General features: G+C 35.6%; 1 protein-coding gene across 1 annotated transcript; it reads right to left on the bottom strand.

The window, feature by feature from the left end:
* Positions 1 to 8,715: 8,715 nt before the first annotated feature.
* LOC110802686 (40S ribosomal protein S17) lies at positions 8,716 to 9,401 on the bottom strand. Its single transcript, XM_022008132.1, has one exon. It carries the CDS (start codon positions 9,301 to 9,303, stop codon positions 8,869 to 8,871), a length of 435 nt encoding a protein of 144 aa, XP_021863824.1. The 5' UTR covers positions 9,304 to 9,401; the 3' UTR covers positions 8,716 to 8,868.
* Positions 9,402 to 10,110: the final 709 nt, after the last annotated feature.

Here is a 10,110-nt window from a genome sequence, read left to right as displayed (position 1 = left end):
CTACATCACCTTCTTCTTCTTTCTCCTGAGTATTTTTCAAATCTGCTATCGCAGAAATCAAGTTATTAATTGATTGCGAACAACTTGCTATTTCTTTCCTTTTCGTTTAACCTTAACATCTTTCAGATGATCCTTGATACAACATGTGGGCTTCGTGTCACGGATGGTCTCCCACACCATCGCATGTAGCAAGATGCGAAACATCAAGCATCGCGAGGCATCACGGTGCACCGCTAAGAGTTAAGGCAAGGTCGTTGGGCACCACCGGGCAACGTGGTGTTCCATCAGAAATTGGGTCGTGTGGGTCATCAAGGCAACGGAGTGTATTGAGTGCACGGTCATGGGCACTGGCACTAGGGGCATAGGCAGCATCATGGGCCATGTGGGTGTGCCTGGGCGCTGGCAGCAAGTGGAGCACCAACCCCCTATAGAGGTTTATTTTGAATAGGGGGAAAATTCCTAGTGAACACCCGCATGAGAGTAATGTAATAATGGATTGTTTTGGGACCAAACAATATTCAAATGAGCTGAAACTTGGAGGTCCCACGTATTTTGGAATAAAGATGATGGTCGGACTAGATTTTGGGTTTCAGGCCCAAAAGGTCTGGTTGTGTAGCAGGTCAGTCCAGTTGTGCACTAGCAGATCAATCCGGTTGTGCACCGGAAAGTTCTAGAGTGCTCCGGATGGGTCTTGAGCATTCTAGCTTGGTTGTTTCTTGAAAGTTCTAGCTAGGGTGAATTTAGAACCTTAATGTACATATTAGGGAAGATGTTTCTAGATACCTCCTTGTATAGGTAGTTCCCTTGGAGGTGGGAACAATCTAGATGCTTGAAGGCTCTTGTATGTAAAGAGTAGTATATAATATTCTAAATTAGAAGGCTCTAGGGACTTGGGTGCCTTTTAAATAGGTTGCCACATTCATTTGTACAGCCAGCCAGTCATCAAACACTTGTACAGCTCTCTCTCTCTCTCTCAACCAATACAAAACATTCTTTAAAAGCCAAACACTTGTGCCTTAGCATTTTTCACACTTAAGCTTTCGTAGCATCACTTAGCATTAGCAGAGCATCGAAGTGTCTTGACTAGTTAGTCCGACGGGAGTGTGACGCTAGTAGGCACTAGGCAGTGTGTTAGACGAGGGAAAAATATCAGCACGTGACATTCGACTTAGATATCAACTTCACTTGAGCTACTCCCAATCTTATTAACTCTCAACAAAATTGATTAATTCAACAGAAAAAGAAACTTTCAAATTCACAAGTCAAAAACATGCAGAATAAACCAGGATAAAATTCAACAATACATCATACAAAAATTACACAAAATCAATCAAGGTCCAGAACATCAAACGAATCTACAACAAAATCAACCAAAAGTTTAAACATATAGTAAACCAAAGCAAACAGTAGCTGAACAACATTGATTAATTAAAATCTTAATCAACGCAAGCAGGAGCAGAACAAAATTGATTAAAAACAAAAAAAAAGGTTAAAATACAAGATTTGAAACTAAAGAATATTAGAAGAGAGAAAGAGAGCAAACCTCACCAGCGCCTCGCCAGCCGCCTTTGCATCTTCCTCTTCAATCAGTATAATTTTAGGAGTAAACCAAAAATTTCATAAATAATTAGTGATTAAACAAAAACAACAGAAATACAAAAAATCAAAACCAAAACAACAAGATCGAGAAATTTAGAAGGAAACAAAACAAAAAAATCATAAGAACTCACCAGAAACTTTGATGCGCCGCCCATCACCTCGTCCAGCAAACGGCCTCGACCGGCGCCTCTCCGCCTTTCTCTCCAAAACGACATGCAAATCAAAATTGCCAAAAAAATCAGTTAAGCAATAATTACGAAAACGAACCCCAACTGAAATTAGTTAAGCAAACCCGAAAGTAACCTATCTATTCTACAAATCGATATTCTGCATGAATTAAATTTCGATTATAAACCCAAAAACACGAAGTAATCAAAACACTAAAATTCTAAATCGAGTTCAAATAAGGAAAATTTTAAACGAAAAAGAAGGGTAATATACCTGTGAAAGGGGAGAGATCTTCCTGATGTTTAGATTTCATAGTGTTACCGCCGTTTTTTGCAAAGATCTTCCTGATGTTCAGATTCCAGAGTGTTTTCGCCATTTTTTGAAAAGATTTTCAAAAGAGAGAGAGAAACAATATGTATTTTCGCCATTTTTTGAGGAGATAAAAGAAGAACCGGGTTAAAGAGAGGAGGAATGAAGAAAAGATAGAAGAGAGCTGATGTGAGATCGGCGGTGGTGAGAAAAGAGAGAGAAAGGAAAACAAACTAAAAAATCTCTAAGAAAAGAGATGAGAGGAGTGAGCGGCGGTGAGAAGGAGAGAGAAAGTAAAACAAAAAAAAATAGGTTTAAGGAGAGAGAAAGAGAGCAACAAAATGAAATAGGGCTAGACTTTGGAAAGAAATGACCCAATTAATCTATTATCAATCTTTGAGAACGAAATGGGCCGGCCCATTCTCCGAAATAAGCTTAAAACGAAATGAATATATATCTCTTATTAACTTGACAAGTTGTGTTCGATTATAGATCCGTTATCCGAACTTTATTAAAACGCAAATGAATAGACTTTCATTTTCTCGGAAAATAAAAACATTAAAAAGCATCAAACCAAAATATTTTATTTTATTTTAAATTGAAATTTTTGTTTTAGCATAAAAGAAAAAACAAAAGGAAACAATATAAAATATATATTTCAATTTAAATTAAAACATTTTTTTAAGTAGAAAAGAAAAACAAAAGGCATCAAAATAATAAATTTATTTTATATTATATTTTAAATTAAAACTTTGTATTAGCATAAAAGAAAACTTGATTATAATCTATATAAAACTTAAAAGTTTTTTTTTTTTTCCAAAACAAATTATTTAGTAAATAACTTACATTATTCACTCTCCAATATACTTCGTACAACACGTGATTTTTAATTTACAAGTTTGTTACTGATTTTTAAAAAGGATATTGAAAGTGAGACAAATTGGAACAGGTGATTGGAAACATTATCGTTTCAATTTAATTACCATAAAAATTAGCAATATCAATATTACAACAATATATAGTATAATTAACTTATAAAAACTAAATTGATACGTGTAGTTTTAGAGTTTTGTAATGGACGAGAACGAAGATCAATGTATGCAAATATCTATATATTGGTAAATATTTATATTAATATTATTATTTTTAATTTCGTTTTATAGGTTGCTGCTTCGACTTACCATATTTGATAAAAGTGGTAATTTGAAAGTCACAATATTACACGTTCTTGCACAACACCTTTTAGGTTGTTTAGCTACTGAAATAAAATCAGTACTTCAACAGGTTTCAATCTAATACTCTGACAACATAATTTCTTTAATTAATTAACTCATGTTGTTTTTACATCTTAATATATTTTTTAATGTTCATGCAGCCTAATGGACGTAATCGAGTGATTGAAAAAGTATTTGCATGTTTCGGAAACAGAGATTTTTCATGGGTGCTACATCCACCAACTGGTGATTTTAATCCTGAACATTCGTATATGGTTGGTAATGTGTTGCATATCGATTGGGCGGAGGAGTGCATGTGGTTAAATAAGTATATTGCGAGCAAAAGAAGAAAGTGATACTTAATTACTAATTTGTATGTTTAATAACTTTACTTCAGTACTTCAATTTTGGTTTTTCGATGGGATATGTTAGTTGTAACAAAATAATGTTAACTTTTTTAATAGCTTTAATTGGTCATAAGATTCGATCATTCGTCATGTAAGGCTACGAGTATTGTATGACCTCAATATCGCAAAATATAGACTTTGCAAATGATTTTTAGTGCCTAATATTTGTAAAATTCCGCACGCATCGCGTGCATAAAATACCAGTGTTCTAGATTAGAAGGCTCTAGGGACTTGGGTGCCTTTTAAATAGGCTACCACATTCATTTGTACAGCCAGCCAGCCATCAAACACTTGTACAACTCTCTCTCTCTCTCTCAACCAATACAAAGCATTCTTTAAAAGCCAAACACTTGTGCCTTAGCATTTTTCACACTTAAGCTTTAGTAGCATCACTTAGCATTAGTCGAGTATCGAAGTGCCTTGACTAGTTAGTCCAACGGGAATGTGACGCTAGTAGGCACTAGGCAGTGTTAGACGAGGGAAAAATGTCAGCACGTGACATTCGACTTAGATATCAACTTCACTTGAGCTACTCCCTTTATGTTTCTCTGCTGATGCATACACGTCAGCCCATTTTTCACACTTTCATTTTCTTCCGACGAGTGTTAACAGTTTCCATGTTTTTAACTTTTATGGCTGATGTTACTCTTTCCGTCCCACATTACTCGTTACACTTACCTTTGTACAAAGTTTTAGGTGATAAGTGGTTGTTTGGTTATCAATTGTTCTTTTATTGAAAAAGTAGATATGATAGGAGTTAGTGGGATATTTTTTAATTGAATGAGAGGTTGTGAGAACAAAAAAAAAAGAAAATTAGTGGGAAGAGAAAGACAATATAATAATTGAGGGATATTCCTAATTTAGAAGTATAACGAGTAATTTAGGACAGACGAAAAAGAAATTGTAACTAATATGGAACAGAGGGAATAGGATTTGTTCCAATAATGTTTTAAAATTCAACGGATTCTTAGTTGGATGTTTCGAAATTGCACCCATCCTCACTTTGAGATGAAGGAATAGGAGTATTATTAGGGTGAGTTTATCCCTAGTCTTGAAGTGAGTCTTGAGGTGAGTCTCAAGCCTAAATCTTGGGATAATGTGGTAAAAGATTACCCCAAGTCTTGAAGTGAGTTTGAAAATCCAAGACTCACTCAAGACTCACTTAAGACTCCACTTTTTTCTTCCTCCAATCAAATCATGCCACATCATCAAACTTAATTTATCTTATTTCACCCAACTAAATTATTGATGGTTTATGTATTATTTTGTTTCATTTGCCTTTAAATTTATGTTCTAGATCTTTTGAATTTAGTATGTTGTATTATTGTTTCTAATTTGTACGAAATATATGTCAATTTCGAAATTAACATTTTCTGGTTTTTTTCATTTTTTTTTCTCGAATTATAAATTACTTTGTTTTAGAGCGGTTCAACATGGGCCCGGCCCGACCCGATCCGAAAATTACCGAGTTTTGGGCAGAAGATTCCGGCCCGATTCTCGAGCTCGACCCGATTTTTTTAAAAAAAAATTGCGGGCTTTGGACAATGCAAAACAAAAATTTTAATTATAAATTTGGCCTGGCCTGAAATTAGTCCGAAAAGCCCCTATTTTGGCCCGAAATAGCGGGTTTTGGGCATACAAAATTGGCCCGAAGCTTGGCCCGTCCCGCCTCGGCCGACATAATGGACGGATTTTTATGTCCTCAGGCCGACCCGAACCCGGCCCGGGCCGCATGTTGATCAGGTCTACTTTGTTTGTATATAAGAAAACATATTTTCAATATTATTTAGAAAATGTACAAAAAAAAAAGATATATACATAAAATATAATTTTAAGAGTTATGTGAGTCTGAGATGAGTCTGGGGATAATGTGTAAAAATAGGGTGAGTTTTTTGTGAGTCTGGATAATGAAAAAATTAGTGAAAAACTGATGTGGCAGAGTCTGAAGATTGGAGGTGAGTTTGGGGATAAACTCACCCTTAGGGTGAGTTTATCCCTAGTCTTGAAGTGAGTCTTGAGGTGAGTCTCAAGCCTAAATATTGGGATAATGTGGTAAAAGACTACACCAAGTCTTGAAGTGAGTTTGAAAATCCAAGACTCACTCAATACTCACTTAAGACTCCACTTTTTTCTTCCTCCAATCAAATCATGCCACATCATCTAACTTAATTTATCTTATTTCACCCAATTAAATTATTGATGGTTTATGTGTTATTTACTTATTTTGTTTCATTTGCCTTTAAATTTATGTTCTAGATCTTTTGAATTTAATATGTTGTATTATTGTTTCTAATTTGTACGGAATATATGTCAATTTCGAAAATAACATTTTCTGCTTTTTTTTCATTTTTTTCCTCGAATTATAAATTACTTTGTTTTAGAGTTGATCAACATGAGCCCGGCCCAACCCTGTCTGAAAATTACCGAGTTTTGGGCAGAAGATCCCGTCCCGATTTTTAAAAAAAACTTTGCGAGCTTGGACAACGCAAAACAAAAATTTTAGTTATAAATTTGGCCTGGCCCGAAATTGGTCCTAAAAGCCCGCTATTTTTGGCCCGAAATATCGAGTTTTGGGCATACAAAATTGGCCCGAAGCTTGGCCCGCCCGCCCGCCCGACATAATGGACAGATTTTTATGCCCTCAGCCCGAACCGAACCAAGCCCGACCCACATGTTGAACAAGTCTACTTTGTTTGTATATAAGAAAACATTGTTTCAATATTATTTAGAAAATGTACCCCAAAAAAAATATATATAAAATATTATTTTATGAGTTAAGTGAGTCTGGGGATAATGTGTAAAAATAAGGTGAGTTTTATGTGAGTTGGTGGAAAGCTGATGTGACAGAATCTAAAGATTAGAAGTGAGTCTGAGGAGAAACTCACCCTTATTACATATATTAGGAACTTGTTGAGAAAGTTGGAAATTTGGAAGATTGGGGTGAAAACTGATGGTTATTTCGATAATATTGCATTAACATTTGCAATTGGGATGAGATACAGTATTCGGATCAACTTGAAAAGTTTTAGGATTTGTTTAGGCGTTGGTATTATTTGACAAGATCGGGTTATTCGAACATGGATCATTCGAACGATCATTCAGAAATACTGGACTTTGGGTGAGAACGAGAAGGTGAATGGAAAATGTAGAAATACAAACGAAATCCAAAAAATTGGAAACGCTAACCCTAACTTTAACACTAAGCTAATCAACCCTAAAATCATTCCCCGGCGCGGCAGGGTTAGGGATAAGCTCTGTTGAAGACCCAAAACACTAGACCAAAATTGAAATCGCTGGCTAACTAAACTAGAACCTACGGATTGCAAATGACCCAATACGTTTCACTTCGGCTCGTTAATGTTCACGAGCACTCGATTATCGCTCATTAATTACTCGTTTATAAGACCGTTTATAATTCGCTCTAGCTCGAAAAAATAATTTAATGAAATAAAATATAAGTTTTTAAAAAAAATATATGACACTTGTCAAGAAATGTATAAAACGGAAACGAATCTATCATGTAATAATATCCCATATAATATTCCATTCATACATATTTTGTGAAATTTGAATAAAGCTCGTTAGCTCGAACTCTCGGGTTCAACCTCGAGTTGATCTCAATCCTAATGCTTAGCGAACAAAGCTCAAACAACAATTTGCAAAGCTCGGTTAAAGCTCGAGACAAGCTTGAACCATGAAAATCCTTATCAAAGTGCTCCAATTTTCATGGAAAATATCCTAACATTCGAAAGTTGAAATTTCTTCCAAGCAATGAAATATGCATAGGATCACCTAATATGAAAGACTAAAAGAAGACAAACACCCTGAAGAAATTGTTAACCCTACTCACAGATCACTATGAATAAATACTTTACACTTCTCATCTCAAAAGTTAGTGAACACTTCATATGCTCGCACCTTTGCCCACATTATTAGATATATTAAATAAAGATGGTATCTACATAAGTGGTGAAACAAGGGTGATGAAATATTCAACAGAGCTGCATATATCCTATAGAAACACATATATCATTTAGAAACACAGCTTAAACACCACAAAAACAACTCATTCTTGAGCCATACGTAAGCTGCAAAGAAGATAACCAACATCACTTTGTTCAGGAGGGACCAGCAATGCTTAAGCGAATCATGAAATTCTAATTCAGTCACTAACAAAGTACCAAACCAACAACAATTCTTCTTGAAAAGCATTAGCCCTACAAGTATACCCCTAAATCTACTCTAAGCAAAGCAAAACCTTACCTTTACCATTCAACTTCAGGATTAAACTTTAGAACACCAACAAACTACACCAATATTATGTTGGCAAATCAAAGCTTCCCCCAAATTACAAGGCATGTCAACAGCAAAAGCTTCAATGAGTTTATAGGTTTTTGAAACCCTGGAATTAGTAGGTAATTTCACAGAAAGTTGGTCATTTAAACTGGTCAAATTACAGAAAATTAGTTAAGCCAACTCAGCTCGGGCAGCAATTGAAGACTCAAATCCCACACTGATCAATTGAAGACTCAAATCCCACACTGATCGTAAATCGTAAACAAGGGAGATTAAACACTACTACATAACTTCTCCATAAAATTGTAATAGTATGTTAACCTAACCATACATTAAAGTGACAAATTCACAATTTTCCAAATTAGAACAAACAAATGGAGGAACAGGCGAGCACTCTCTGTTGTAAATTTGTAATATTACCCCAACCATTTGATGAAATTCCATACCCACAAACTAGTTTGATCATCAATCAGTGACACTAAAAAAAGAGCATTTAAAACACTATAAGTCAGTACCGGGCATACGACTGTACGAGTATGTATTTTTCTGCATACTGCCTACAAAAATCAGTTCTTCTCACTTTTAATCTACCAGTATGCTCACCTAAATACTTCCTAGAATAGCGATTTCGAAATCAATCGAACAAAAAAACCTAATTCAACATATCTATAACCAAAACAAGCTATCAATCATCAATGCATCGACATAAACAGGAACAAAAGTCAGATAAGAAATTGCATATCATAAAGAAAATCCTCAAAGTACGACATAATTTCATCAACAAATTAAGCCCAAAATTTCCGTAATTTCAAAATTATCAAACTTACATATTAAAAGACATTGTTCGCAAATTTAAAACCCTAAATCCGAAATAATCAGTACCTCCTGGCACCACCAGCACCACGTCCGAAACCACCAGCGGCAGCAACAACAGGGGCAGGCTCAGCAACCATCTGAACAACACCGGGCAAATCAGCCATGCCAAGAGAAGCAAGCATATCAATGGTTTCCTTATCAACCTCAATGTGATCGATTTTAATGGCGGATTCATCAGGTACGAAGTCCATGCGTCTTTCTCTCTCTTCTTCCTGCAACTTCAGCGAGATCCCACGAACTGGGCCCTTCTGGATTCGTTTCATGAGATGGGTGGAGAATCCTGCGATCTTGTTGCGCAGCCTCTTTGATGGGATAATGGCCACCTCTTCTAGAACCTTCTTGTTGGTGTGGAAATCCAATGTCATCTTTGAGTAGTACTTCTCGATCACTTGGCGTGAGGATTTCTTCACAGTTTTTGTGCGAACTCGACCCATTTTTCCTCAGAGTGAGAAAGAGCGCACAGAGGAGGAAGATGAAGGAGACGAAGGAGAGAGAGTGAAAGCTGCTGCGGGTGAGATATGAATGTGTAGAGATTATTAGGGTTTTAGCCTTTTGTTCTTCGTTAAATTGGGCCGAACATCGGAGTTTGGTAGTGATTAAAATACAGGCCCAAATCGATCCATTTACTTGTCGCGAACTCAAAAAACACGACTTCTAATCACGACTTCTAATACTTTACCACCAATTCTTAAATGGACTTGGTCCACACTAAATTTATTGTGGATCACGCCTTAAAATAAAGTATTTACACTAATATAAACTTGGTCCACGCTAACTTACGTGGACCAGGGCAACGGAGTAATTTGTATGGGCAACATGTGTAACTGTCACGTGACAGTTATTTTGTGATTTTAAATAGTAATTATATGCGTATTATAGTAACTACTCCGTATGTGTTTTAAATAGTTACTATGTGTTTTGTAGAGTTTTAATGCGATTTGTGTCTAGCCCACTTTATATACGTTTTAAACTTTTTTATTTTTTCAACATTTCAGATCTACATTCTGTTCATTTCTCTCTCTTCATTTTCTCTCTATGCTTTTCAAAATTTAGCCCAAATTTCTAGATTTTGTTCGATTTTATTCGTAATTATCTTATAATTCTTATAATTGGATCTATTATATGAGGAAAAATTGGAGGAAGTAGTAGATCAAGAAGGAGGTTCGTCGTTGCCAAAACCGAATCGAAGAATTTGCGCTCGTCTACAAATCTTCGCTAGAATTTTTAGAGATCACATCTCG

Source organism: Spinacia oleracea, chromosome 5 (assembly GCF_020520425.1).
Source record: "Spinacia oleracea cultivar Varoflay chromosome 5, BTI_SOV_V1, whole genome shotgun sequence".
In the NCBI taxonomy this organism is placed as follows: Eukaryota; Viridiplantae; Streptophyta; class Magnoliopsida; order Caryophyllales; family Amaranthaceae; genus Spinacia; species Spinacia oleracea.
The sequence above is the reverse complement of the archived record's forward strand: the minus strand, read 5'-3'. Positions and strand labels throughout refer to the sequence as shown.